This window comes from Epinephelus lanceolatus, chromosome 11 (assembly GCF_041903045.1).
Source record: "Epinephelus lanceolatus isolate andai-2023 chromosome 11, ASM4190304v1, whole genome shotgun sequence".
Taxonomy (NCBI): Eukaryota; Metazoa; Chordata; class Actinopteri; order Perciformes; family Serranidae; genus Epinephelus; species Epinephelus lanceolatus.
Window position 1 is genome coordinate 22,290,491 of NC_135744.1, and position 14,733 is coordinate 22,305,223.

Sequence of the window (14,733 nt, forward strand, 5' to 3'; positions counted from 1 at the left end):
AAAAACGGGGCAGTTAATAATAACGTGATATCAAGTACAGTTAGTTTATTTACAAACATCACAATGGAAAAAACAAGAATTCTACTCTACCAAAACACTTTCACCAGTGCTGAGACTTTACACACAATGGTTCGACAAATAGGGGAATAAGTCCAGTGCAGTCACGCCAGTCATTCCCACAGTCAAGCACAGTATGAGGTCCAATACAATACCAACATTTTTCTCTCCTGACTTTCTTTCAAATATGGCAACATAATCACAGTAAATCTTTTAAAGGGATAGTTCAGATTTTTTGAAGTGCGGTTGTATGAGGTACGTATCCATAGTCAGTGTATTAACTTCAGTAGATGGCGCTCTGCACGCTCCAGTTTTGGAGAAGCAGACAGGAGTACCGCCTAGGGGTGTGCCATATCATCTCTTTCATGATAAAGCCGGGATCATTTTTAATAACATGAAAAATTCTTATCGTAATACTCGCGATATTCTGACTTGTTGACATGTTGACGTCATACTGTTACCTGGCAACAGCAAGCATATAGGGCCATATCGCCCACCCCTATTACCACCATGGAAGCTAAGCAATGTACTGCTGTGGACGAGGGCAGCAGCAATGCCTATTTTAGCTACCTTAAAAAATCAATATCAGCGTGTACACTATATTTATAATATTTTCACTGCTTTGCTTTCAGACAGCACTTTCTGACGGGAAACTGCTAACTGTGACCTCTTCATCGTCACCAGACTTCACTGACAAATAAACAGTAATTTTACCTCGCAGAACACTGGAGTTGCTGCTCTATTGCTGCTTTGATCGGTTAGTTTCTTTGCGTTACTGTGTGACTTTGGCGAATCCAAACTAACCCTTTAAAGCACCAAAGTCACAATAACACAAGCTAACCGATTCAAGGAGGCAGTAGACCAGCAACTCCAGTGTTCTGTGAGGTAAAATCACTTTTTCGTCAAAGGAGTCTGGTGGCTTTCAAGAGAGTGATATAACAACTTAAGTTCTCCATATTAAACAGCTGTCTGACAACATGGTAAAGCTTTGAAAATATTCTAAATAAAGCACGCACTTTAACTGATAATGACTTTTTCGGTGGCCTTTTGGGTGAAAGAGAGAAACTTTGATAGCCTGTGTTTGGTTGTATTTTTCTGTTTGATCGGGAAAATATATGTAAAAATTGAGTTCTCAAAGTAGTGGGTATGACATATACGGCCCAACTTACGTGTACGTAACAACTAACAACAATTCCCATTTTCTTTTGCACCAGTCAAACGTTCATGGCAGACAGTTCGATGTCTACTGTATGTCATACACTGACTATGGATAAGAACCTCATACAACCTCACTTCAGAAAATCCAGGCTATCCCTTTAACGTCAGGAAATGTCATTATGGGAACCCAAATTTGGGAAATATTTAAAAAAAAAATCCAACCCATTATTCAACACTAATACGCACATAAACACCCACTAGAAAATGGAGTCTAGCTTGATGAAATTGGCAGTGTACAGGGAGAGTAAGTGGAGACATTTTGTCCTTGGAACATGACAGGAATGGTGCCAGCGCTTAAAAAGGAGAAGTGGATTGACGCAAACACAGCAACACATTAGCTTACTTGAGGAGCTAATTATTTTAAGCCACGTCTTACACATAACGTGAATAATGTTTCAGCTCAGCACAGATAACCAAAGGCGAAGTTCAATTTATACAGCTCCCTCCTCTGCCATTCAATTTCTAAATCACGCAAGACACGGATGCCAGGAATTAATCTGTTAGCTGCATGTCACAACCTTTTAATATGGCAATTCAAGTGATTTACCTCTTCTAGATAATTGGCAAAAATGTCTCAGGGCATAATTGAACACAAGTACACTGCTTTCCTTTTTTTCCCTCTCGTCGTGTCTCTGCTGTTACCTCCAAGGATTAGAAGACATCATCTTTTTTTTTAATCCTCCAGAACATTTTCTCAAGTTAATGAGATCATACTGCATCAAGTACAGGAGAAAGACTTCTGAGAGGAAGAAATATAACAGGGGAAATAAAAACACATCACACAACAGGAGCCACAGTTTTTCAGCAGAAAAAAGATGATAACCTGATATTAAACACTTGTCTTGGTTATGTTAAAAGGCACAAGTTGGTCAGATCACATTTAAAATCTAGATCAATTGTTCTACCATTAACAAAGCCCATCTTATCATGCATTTTTTGACAAAATTCCCACATCTCCCTGCCTTTTGCAATCATTTTTTTTCCTGAATTAGAGTGTTTAGTAGTGTGTGTTGTAGACAGAAAACATTTGCCCATGTTTAACAAGCAGGTTACGTTACACAAACAATTCTGGGGGAAAAGGTTAACAAAAGGATGCAGTATCCCAACATTTTTGACAACTCTACTCTGAAACCACTATGTATTAGTACAATTCACTTCCTTGTTACAAGAAGAGATTTCAGTTTGTCCTCTCGGCAGGTCTGAAGCTGTGTTAAGTCCTTTCTTTGTCACTAAATGCACTGTCTTTGAAAGCTCAAACATCTTCCTGACTCCCACCGGTTCACTGCCTGGTCACAAGGCTGGAAGGCAGATAAAGTTTGCAGAGCAACAATCCTTCAAAGCATCAAATTTCTCTTTTTACTGTGGTATTTTGCAGCTCTGTTAAATCCAGACCATATGTACAGTCGCTTCAGCACAGTACATCATCAGTAGATGCAGCTCCTTCTATTAATATTCTCAGTCTTTGTCAGTTCAAAGTGTCTCTCTCATTGAGTCAAAAGTTTTTCAAAACCTCTTCCTCAAAAATTTGATTGGACGAATCAAACTGCCACATAATCTCATGCTTCCACTCTCTTTACGCGGCCAGTCTGTTTTGGAATGTTACACACGTCGACTTGTTACCCACGAAAGAAAGAAAGGGATAAAGACACTTTTTTTTTCTTTTTTTTTATGCAAGTACTTGTTATGTTTGTGGTCATTTTCTTAAATCATGTGAGGCGAGGTCCTTGCATCTTCTGACTGCATCATCTCCAGAACTGACATGAAGAAAACATAATAACTGCAGAAATTACTGTAACATAAAACATTCCATCTAAATTAACTGAGTTAGTTACACGACAGATGCAGGAAGACAGCGTTTGTTGTTGAGTCCCAAACAGCATCACCTTTAAAAACGGGATGCACGTGTCTCTCCATCACATCAAGCCCAGGTTAGAGAGTGGTCAGGAGGGGAGAAGAAAAAAAACCCAAGACATCGTATCACTGCACTATAACAGCGTGGGTAGAGGGGTGGGGGACAGCTGCTCCTTCGGCGCATATTTGGCAAAAAAGGGCAAGAAGACGGTGAGCATGACTCCGACAATAGCCAGCATGTAACCCCAGCCAATCTGGCACTCGCCGGCGTAGTAGATGTCAGAGTCCCCGCAGAAGGACCTGACCAGCGAGGAGTTCAGGCCGAAGGGGTAGACCAGCAGTCCAGCAGCCATGATGAACACTGCAGAGAAGAAAGAGGCAGAGTAGGTTAGACAGCAGTCAGGATATTCATGTAGGTCGACTGTTGGAGGAAACATTAAACACAAAACACCAGCTGAAAAATGTGTTAATTCTGAAGTTTAGTCTTTCATAGATAAAATATTACTGTTTTATTAGGGGACATTTTGCAGAATTGGTGCCATTTGCATGTTGTTACTTCACAATTTTTTTCCAGCTCTGTATCTAATAACACATGTTGGTAACACTTTACTTTAAGGTATCTACATAAGAGTGACATGACACTGTCATAACTATGACATGACACTGTCATGAACCTGTCATGAACATTACGCACATGTCATAAACGTTTATGACTGCTGTCATTAAGTGTCATTTGGTTTTTGTAATGACAAGTTGACATTGTTTGGGTTGTCTTGATTATGACAAGTTGACATTAATCAAAGTGACATTACCAGAAGTTGTCTTTGTCATGACAAGTTGACATTAAATTTGTTTGGGATGTCCTTATAATGACAACTTGACATTAACCAGATTGTCATAACAACTTGACATTAACAAGAAATGCAGCTCTTTTTGTGCTTATGACAAGGTGACATAATGATTGATACAAAGACATCTTCTGGTAATGTCATCCTGGTTAATGTCAACTTGTCATTATAAGCACATCCCAAACAAATTTAATGAAACAAATTTGTCATGACAAAGACAACCCAAACAATGTCAACTTGTCATAAAAAAAAACGAATGACACTTAATGACAGCAGTCATAAACGTTTATGACATGTACATAATGTTTATGACAAGTTCATGACAGTGTCATGTCATAGTTATGACAGTGTCATGTCACCCTTATGTAGATACCTTCAAGTAAAGTGTTACCACATGTTTAACTATTCAAAAAGTGTAATGGTCTTTTGGTCTGAGATGCACCAAATACTAGAAGGCATTTCTAACATAAAATACCTGTCCTATTTAATACTTTTATTTTGGGAATAGCTGACTTTCAACCTGGACACTTTAATGAATACTTATTTGGTGTTTTGATATCCACTGGTAAGAAAACCATTACAAGGCATTAGAAGCCTAGCCTAGCATTAGAAAATACATGAAAAGTAGCCACATCAATGTAGGTGCAGATTTTGGGGAGGGGTGACGCAGGGAAAACAACTCCCCAATATTAAGAACATGCATGTGTCACCCCTAATTAAAACATGAAAGCAGCATAGGACTTTTATTTTGATGATATCCTTAATAAATTGACGCAAGAAAGGCACAAACAGGTTCAGAAAATTTCACCGAAGGCAGAAGTGTTGGACACTCAAAATTTCCTAAAGGGAAGACCCCCAAGCCACCTGTTTCATATGTGCCCCCAGCAACGAAACTTGTGCCCTTGTCGATTCTAATAGCATGACAACACTTAGCACCTTTAAGTGGTTTACTGATACGTGTCAGAAATAATTTAGGTAACAGGACTGTACATTGAGATGAACATTCTCAGAATTTACATTTGTCCTTCAGGAGACTAAACTGATGCAACTTCCTGTTGGTCATGTGATTTATGTAATCTCCTTAATTTTTAGGGGGGTGGGTTATCAAGGTAAAAAGAGTCAGCGTGCATTTCAAGTAAAATGAAACACCCATAAACTTCACAAACACATAAAGTAAGAAAAAATAAATAAAACATAGACAGAGTGCAGATAAATAAACACCCACACACCTCTAGTAGGCCTAAGTGATGATTACAGGGGATTATTTCTTTATGAGTCTGTACAAAGTTTTTATAAAGACATTTTTATGCATATTTATATATGTTATGTCCTGGGGATGGATGAGGCACTGATTCAGGGGAATGGCACAAAATCTACACAACTATTTTAAAGGGTTGGTTCACCCAAATAAAACATACATGTTCTTGATTTGTACACTGCCATATGAACTGACAGCCACTTGGTGGCAGTAGAGGTTTTGCAGAAAAGGCTCACAGTCTGACTGCGAGTTCAGTGTGTAATTTAGACACTTCAGTGCAGCTGAAGTTCCTCCATTTGCTCCTAGACGTGATGATTTATTGCCTTGTGTTACATATATAATAATAAATCATGACGAAGATAGTTTTATACGTCTAACTGTGGCCGAACAGAGCTTTTAATGTATTGAACAACAAAAGCGCTGATGACCTGTAATTGACAGAAACTTCAAATTGATCCAAGTTTGCACTCCTCATTTTAAAACTCTGTAAAAGGACGCCCCCCCCTCCTGCACTTGTGCTGCAATCAGCTTTCTCAGACACTGTCCTCATGCGACCAGAGAGTGGCTCACTTTTACAAATTGAGTCAAGTCTCCCAGCCTGTGCTGCCAAGCAGTTATTGACTGTGCTACAGGCTATCATTGCTGCTCTTAGTCATTCCGAGTGCCGGCTGTATTTCCATTACAATGCCAGGTGTCATAGTTGTTTTAGCTCTGGAGAGCTGGGGTTACTGGAGAAGCTTGAACTTGTGATAGTGAGCAGCTCTCTAAATAAAACACACAACAAACATCTTTTATGACGCTCTATTGATTTCAGGAGATGTCTGTTTTCCTACTTTCAAGGGCAGCGGCTTCATGGTCAGTGGGAAACAGTGCTCATGTGAGAGCTCCACTGCACTAGCTGTATGAGTATCAAATCGATGGTTTTGGTGGGCAGAGAGGGATTGTGATGGTAGAAGAGGAATGAGGAGGTAGGAAGCTTTCACTGATGTTCTAGTTGCACAGTGGGGGCTTTGGGATTGACTGTTAGGAGGAGAAAAGGGATGATAGAGGAGAGGCACAAAGAAAAGGTCTGAATGGATGAAGGAGAGGTGTCTCTTGAGTCTGGTTTGTCTGGCCTGCCGTAGAATCTCTGTGTGGAGTTAACTGAGCCTCTCACCCTGTGCCCAGCCCTCCCAGCTCTCAGAGTGGCCCCATGTTTTATCTGCAGGGCCACGGCGCCTCAGAGCTCACTGCCTAATGACACTTTAATGACCTTCTTTATCAAACTATCGTTGGCTTTTGTGGAGGAAACACAAAGGCACAGGCGTGCGCTCGCAAGCCAAGGCCACTTCCCTGCTACTCTGAAACTTGCACACAAAACTGGAATCGGTAAACGATGAACAACACAGTGTAACCTCCAAATAATCAATACAGGAACAAAATCCAGGCTGCAGCAAGTGTCAGGTAGAAGCAGGGTGAGGGCTGGGTTTTATCAATCAGACCAGGAGTATGCACGTCGGGTGTCTGGATCAGATAAGCTGCAGCTCAGGCTGACTGGAGCTCTGCGAGCCTTTAATGAGGAGAGAACCGTTGAAAAACTGTAAAAATCAACCTCATATCAGAGGATAACTCCAAACGGATCAATTTCTGATCTGAGAGGGATGAAACCAAACAAAAGTGAATTTACACGTCTTAAAGGGGAACTCGATTTTACACATCAAAGTCTGTTTACAGGGGTGTACCACTGTTGTTTAAAGGCTTTCGTGGCTCCAGAGGGAGCTGTGTGTAGTCTGATAAACTGCCTCAAGTGATCTCATTTGAGTCAGCGTCGGATGGGGCTGGAGACAAGTTTGAAAATGGAGAAATCTGGGTGTGTGGAGTTAGAAAGAAGTAGAGTAGGAAAGAGTTAACCAGACCTCTATAGCCTGTTGCTCATCTCCGCTGCAGGCTAAAGGCTCAAGGCTATATTCGTTGTTACTAGCGTAACACACCTGAGTCTCCAAATGAGCATGTGGCAGTCAAGGTTTTGACAAGGAACAAGAATGTGTGGAATAAAAAACTGTCCTCCCATAATGTTATAGGAGAGAAATGCCAGACTGCATTACATACTGTACAGGATGCACAGAAAACAACAAGGTCTATGTTATATTTTTCACAAACCTTCAATTAAGTTAGAGAAAATGTGAAACTGGATTCCACTGCAGGGTGGATAGAAATTAATTTCACCAGGGTCTTACATGGCCCGCTAATCTAATCCTGTGAGAAATGGGTTAGTGTGATGAAAGAGGATGACATGACACCAAGATGCCATGCGGAGAGACTGAAACCTGTAAGTGTTCATTACTTGTGCAGCCAGGAGAGCAGTGTGCATGTGGACTCCCACTTAGCATGGCAAACTAAATGCCTCTGTGTTGACATCCAGCCCAGTCGCCAAAATAAAATGTTGGTGTTACTGCAAACCACGGATATATTACTTAAGAATCATATCAACATTTCTAATGTGATGTAGTTCAGGTAACGTGTTGTATGTGAGCGAAGTTTCTCATCTGGAGGAGGAGGGGAGGGTGGACGTTGGGACATTTCCAGCCATGCTTGTTGCAACAAAACCAGGTATTTTTAACAACATGTAAGGACAATTCTAGCTGTGTTTGTTGTAACAAAACCGGGTATTTTTTAAACAACACATCAGGACTTTTTCAGCCATGTTTGTTTTTAGAACAACATGGGACATTTATAGCTGTATGTGTTGCAACAAAAATTTTTTTTAACTTGTCCGGACATTTCCAGTTGTATTTGTTGCAATAAAACTGGGTATTTCTTAGCGAAACATCAGGACATTCCTAGCTGTGCTTGTTGCAACAAAACTGGGTATTTTTTAACAACACTTCGGGACATTTCTAGCTGTGTTTGTTATAACAAAACCAGGTATTTTTAATGACAAGGCAGGGCATTTTCTGTTCTGTTTGTTGCAACAAAGACAGGTGATTTCTAACAACACCTCTGGACATTTCTAGCTGTGTTTGTTGCAACAAAGCTGGGTATTTTTAAATGACACATTGGGACAACAAAGCCTTTTTTTTGTTTTTAAGAAAACTACACGGGACATTTCCATCCATACTTCTTAATGACATGTCGCAACATTTCCAGCAATGTTTGTGGCGGTCAAACCGTGTAATCTAAGCCAAAACATGGTCTTTTCCTAGCACTAAGCAAGTGTTTTTTGTGGTTAAACCTAACCACACATTAACCATAGCACTGTCATGACATATTATTGAAAACTGAAACACTAAGTTTCAACATATATCCTACATATGAAATGTACTGTGTGTCACCCAGGGCGCCATTTAGGCTAGAACTGCAACTGGTGGAAACAACTTTATAACTTTTCACCCCCAGTTCAAATGGTTTGTTGGTTTGTTTACGCTGCCGTCGCTTCCCTTTTTCCTTGGCGCCTAGCAACTACCAACAGCACAGGACAGACTGCAGTGAGTTACTTTGGTTCCAACTTTGCCATTTCTGCTACTGGGGATAGTAACAGCAAAGAACAAGATATTCTTTAGTAATTGGGTGTAGCTACCGATAGCTACCAGGGAATACAAAAGTGCTATTCTCTTCCTGTTTTGGTTGTGCACGTCCTTTGTGTCATAAATGGAGCCTTCATTTTCCCTGGAGATTGTACTCGGTGAAAAGTAAAAGCGAAGCCAGTAGAGAGCCAATCTAAATGTTGATGGTGTCATGACATACTGCAATCTACATTGACTTTATAATGATAAGTTAAAGCAAAAAACTTGTCTATTTCCACTATATGTCTTAATATTGTGTGGGAAAGTGTTGCTTTTTACAAAAGGAAATATAAGATTGAACTGCCTAATACCTTTTCTGCAGTCACTTACAGAGGTTTTAAAGAGCTGCAGCCACCAGGCAGTAAAAAGCTACAAGTACTTCCATCAATTACCCCCTAATAGACCCAAGTAGCCGACAGTTTACAAACCTTCCAACCCCCAATTAACGGTCCGCATTTGTAAGAACGCAAGACAGGAAGGAAAGTCCAGTCCCTTCCCCACTGAGAGGAATAAATGTTAAGATGAGTATGTCAGCCCAGATCAGATGAGCGCCGCTGGGTACACGAGGCTATCATAATGGCTCAGAGATGATGAGACAGTGAATAATGGAGAGACCTCAAGTTAGCTGGGCTCTAATGTGTCCCAGTTTCATTGCAAACTTTACACACTGTGCCAAAGACGGGGGGTTGGGTTTAAATTCACTCCCGATTATTGTTTTTTTTAATCTGTCTGAAATAATATTTCAACCTAAAAAGAATTTAGGTTTGTGCTCATAAGCAGAAGTGGCAGTTCTGTCCAATAGTTTTACATTATTTTGAGTTTCTTAAATTACATTTTCATTTACAATGTTGTCATTCAGGAGAGTTATAGTCTGTTCATCTTGAAAAAATGTCCTTGGCTTACTTGTTTGTTTGAATGCACACTTCAGCAGCTTTGAAGTGTGCACAGGCTTCAGACTGAGGGAATAAAATATGGATTTGGAAAGTCAAAACAGCCTGAAGCATCCAAGAGAACTACATTTCATTGTTCAGCAGCTTCAGTCTGTTTTCGTAGGTAACTGCAAGGCTGCGGAGGCCTTTGTGTACGTTAATGAATAGCGAGACATACCTTTCTGTGCCTGCCTCTCTGTTTTTGTGTAAAGGTTTTTTGTGTGCATGTTCACAGCAAGGGCAGCAGCGGAGAGACTCAAAAATTAAATAAAACAGAGGGGAAGAAAACATTGTGCTACCATACAAAGACTCAGCTTTAACAAACTAAATGAGCTAAATTAACCTTGAGTTTCTGTCTCTAAGTGGTGCAACCGAGAAACAGAGAGCTGCTTCCAGAGACAGTGAAACGGGTTCACAGCGGTGAGAGTGAGAAAAAGAAGGAGAATGGGTTTGTGGGGTTAGAAAGGTGTGTGATAACCTGGCATCCAAGCGTGACACTGAATCAATTTCATCAGAGGCCTCTTACACAGAACTCACTGGATTAGATTATTACACAAACCTAGAAACATGTCATATTTCAATGTGAATGTGAGTTCAATTGTAGCAATCTGGTATCTACTCTTGTCAGAAAATGTCAGAAATCCAATATACTGCAGTCCCAGACATCCATACACCTTGTATCTAATGTATAATTCTTCAGTTTCTTATAAGATATTACTGAAAAAGAAATTCAATTCTTTGCGCTCCAAGGCTCCTTTCATTACGAAGCCAAAACCTCTGCTCTGGATCAAACTCTATTTCCACTGTGTTCTGACTGTCATAACTCTGTTAGTGAAGAATTAAAGGAATACTTCAGCCCCAAAATGAAAATTTGTATATCAGTTACCCACCCTGCGTTACGCTGAATTCATGAAGAAAGCGTTTTCTCACACGCCTTCAGGGTCAACAAAGAATCCAAAATCGGAGAAAAAATGCCTGATGAATTGAAGTAAATGGGGTCCACGTTTAACAACAGCAAAACTCCATCAAAACATCTGTTTACAAAGTCTCACACAAGTCTCATTCATCCAGTCGTATGCTCATTACGGCCCTTTCTGACGGGGAACTGAACAGAAAGTAACATCTATCCATGCTCTCTTCAAAGCCAGGCTCCACTGACAAAAACAGTAATTTTACCTCGCTGAACATGGGAGCTGCTGGTCTACCACTGACTTTGTTTGTTTGTGTTGTGACGCGAATTTGGTGTTTTAAAGGGTTAGTTCAGATTCACCAAAGTCAGACAACAATACAAACTAACTAACTGATAGAAGCAGTGGTAGACCAGCAGAGATTTGCTACTTTTTGCTTCGTTACAACTAGTCTGCTCTAAATGTGGGGATTACGTGTAGGGAGCAAAGAACACCAGAGTAGCACCTTTACTGTGGATGCCAAGTTGCCAGCAGCCTGGCAGAAGTCTGTTGACCACGAGTAAATGATGATAGAGCAACATTCAAAACAAGAGGCAGCTTTCAGTGACAATCCATAACCACATCTGGCCACACCTTTTATACAACAGCTACATGATGAAACGCTTCCTGTGCCTCCCAAAAAACACTGAGGTCTCTGCTTTTAGAAACTTAAAATTAGTTGCACATACTGCAGGTGAAAATGTAGTGAGTTAGCCGATGATTGGAAGTGAAATTATTACAGACTTTGAGTGTAGATTTTCACTGCTTTTCTCTGCTACTGCTAGCAGCTCCTGTGTTCAGCGACATAAAATTACTGTTTTTGTCAATGGAGTCTGGCTTTGAATTGAGCATAAATACATTTCACTTGTAGTTAAGTTTCCCGTTGAAAAGGGTTGCCTGTTTGGGGTAATTATTAGTAGTATAGTACTGAGCATAAGACTGGATAAATCAGGCTTGGATTATTCTGCATGAGTGGTTTGAGTTTTTGATAAACCCGGACCCCTACGACTTCAATTAATTATGAATTTTCCCAGTTTTTCTGTTTACCTGAGGCATGCGAGAAAAACAGTTTATTCCAGTTTCTTTCACAAATTCAATTGAATAGGGTCAGTAATTGATATACAAATGGTCATGTGGGGGATGACATATTCCTTTAAACTCAATAGGAAATAGGTGGCTCCCTTACTGTAGATGCAGCACTCTTTAATTTCTGTTTTTTCATGATGTCATCCGTCTGTTTGCTCCCCCTGGCAATCACCTGCATTAAATATTTTACGTGCACTGATTATTGTCACCCCAGCCCAGACAGAGAGACGCCTGTTGAGACGACTACCACACAGTAAAGCCTAGTGTACTGAAGAGGAGTGACTCACTGTCTTAACAATATAGTATTGTTAAACCTTTCTCAGGATCAGAGGGGAGATTTACAACTGAACAGTAGCTTAGTTCACTAACAGTCTACTAACCAAATGTCTTTGTGCACTCTTCTATAGAGGACAGGCACTTTAAAGTGTTTTATAATGAGAAGTCCAGAAGTGAAGGACTTACACTGAAAAATAAGACAGGACAGGTTATACAATTCAAGCCTTGCAGCCAGAAACAGAACTAGAATATATTAGAATGGACTAATGCGCTGTTTATCTTCTCCGACCCTACAAGCCAGACAGACAGTTGAGTGGAGACCACCAGCTCTTCTGGGACAAGAGCAGTCAGACGTGTAAATACAAAGACATTAAAAGTAGCAGCACAGAACAACAGTGGACCTTTGGGTGTTATGTCCTCCGAGTCACCACCTCCCGCTGCTTATTCTCACTCTTGAAAGAAACTTCTCATCTGGCTGCTGTCCAAACAGGGACATTATCTACTATTCACTTCAAAGACACATGAAAGAGCCCACACATTACACTGTGGCCTTACATTACCACAAACTTGTTTGATGTCACATTACCTTGCATAGCAAAGATATCAACACACAATCCAGGTTGGTGAAAAAAACACATTTCTCTCCTCTGCCAAGGATAATGGCTGCTTTCTTACAGGTAAAGTTGGAGGCGAATGCAAAACAACAACAAAATGCATCTAATAAATCTTGATTTGCCAACACGACGCTCATTTGTCTGTGTTGCCGGCCATGTTTGTCGTTGATGAAACACAGTGACAGGTAACATATGCTGGAGAGAGCTGAGAAATGTTGCTTAATTACAGATGCAGGCCCAGAGCGATACATCAGAACCACTGTTCTTCTTAGGGTGTTTTCCTCCACCATGTTCTTCATCATCTTGTCTCTCTTTTTTTCCACAAGCAAGCATTTTCCATGAATAGAACAGGTGAGCTGATCTCTGTTTGGTCCCATGTAGACAATAATAACCCAGATGTGATCAGGCAAGCTGATGTAAATGAGGTGCTGATTTACAGTAACAGCCCGGGGCAGTAAACACAGAGTGTGACCCACATACACTCACTGTTATATTGTATAGACACGTGCAATCATGCATAACTGTTTCAATCATGAATGGATTACTAAACAGGCCTACCAGGCCCGGGCCCTGGCCCCCAAGGTGGCACTGGCCCCCGTGGCCTTCACCTACAGAATTTTACCCGAATGAACATGTACCCATCAGGAAGAGGCTCAAAAGGACCAAAAAAGAGAAACAAAAGACCACAGAAAGATGCAAAGGAACTGCAAAGAGACACAAAATTAACTAAAAGTGACCCAAACAACTACAAAAAGACATAAAACCACACAGAGATACAAAACGACTATAAAGAGACATAAAATTACCTCAATAAGACACAAAATTACCTTGAAGAGAATTCAAAAACACACAAAACTACAAAGACACACAAACCAACTACAAAGAGACACAAAGCAACACAAAGATAAGAGTTACCTCAAAGAGACATAAATGTACCCCAGAAACACACAAAACAACCAGAAGGATTACTTCAAAAAGAGCCAAAATAACAAAGAAACACAAACCGAGAAACAAAGCATCAAAAAGACACACAATTACTTCAGAGACATAAATGTACCCCAGAAAGACACAAAACAACCACAAGGAGACACAGAATGACCACAAAGAGACACAACACAATAAAATGACTTCAATAAGACAGATAACTACATTGAAAGACACAATACCACAAAGAGACACAAAATGACCACTAGGAGACACAACATTACCTCAAAAAGACACAAACAACATAAAGACACAAAATTACCTTTTAGAGACACAAAAGCACCCCAGAAAGACACAAAACAGCCACAAGGGGACACAAAATTACCTCAACGAGACATAATGTACCCCAGAAAGACAAAAAACAAACACAAGAAGAAACAAAATGACCACAAAGAGACACAATGCAACAAACAGCCAAAAAACTATTTAAAAAAAAAACACAAAATTACCTCAAAAAGACATAAACCGACTACAAGGAAAGACAAAACAACAGAAAGACACAGAATTACCTTCAAAGAGACATAAAAGCACCTCAGAAAGACACAAAACAGCCACAAGGAGACACAACATGACCACAAAGAGACACAAAATTACCTCAAAAAGACACAAACAACATAAAGACACAAAATTACCTTTTAGAGACACAAAAGCACCCCGGAAAGACACAAAACAGCCACAAGGGGACACAAAATTACCTCAACGAGACATAATGTACCCCAGAAAGACAAAAAACAAACACAAGAAGAAACAAAATGACCACAAAGAGACACAATGCAACAAACAGCCAAAAAACTATTAAAAAAAACACAAAATTACCTCAAAAAGACATAAACCGACTACAAGGAAAGACAAAACAACAGAAAGACACAGAATCACCTTCAAAGAGACATAAAAGCACCTCAGAAAGACACAAAACAGCCACAAGGAGACACAACATGACCACAAAGAGACACAAAATTACCTCAAAAAGACACAAACAACATAAAGACACAAAATTACCTTTTAGAGACACAAAAGCACCCCGGAAAGACACAAAACAGCCACAAGGGGACACAAAATTACCTCAATGAGACATAATGTACCCCAGAAAGACAAAAAACAAACACAAGAAGAAACAAAATGA

The 14,733-nt window shown here is 40.1% G+C and overlaps 1 protein-coding gene across 1 annotated transcript in view; it reads right to left on the reverse strand.

Moving 5' to 3' along the window:
- Positions 1-2,923: 2,923 nt before the first annotated feature.
- The window catches only part of lhfpl7 (LHFPL tetraspan subfamily member 7), a 159,608-nt gene continuing 147,798 nt past the window's right edge, over positions 2,924-14,733 (reverse strand). The window contains exon 3 of the mRNA XM_033611354.2: positions 2,924-3,487. Coding sequence (XP_033467245.1) covers positions 3,261-3,487 — 227 coding nt within the window. The 3' untranslated portion in view covers positions 2,924-3,260. The remainder of the gene's footprint in view (positions 3,488-14,733) is intronic.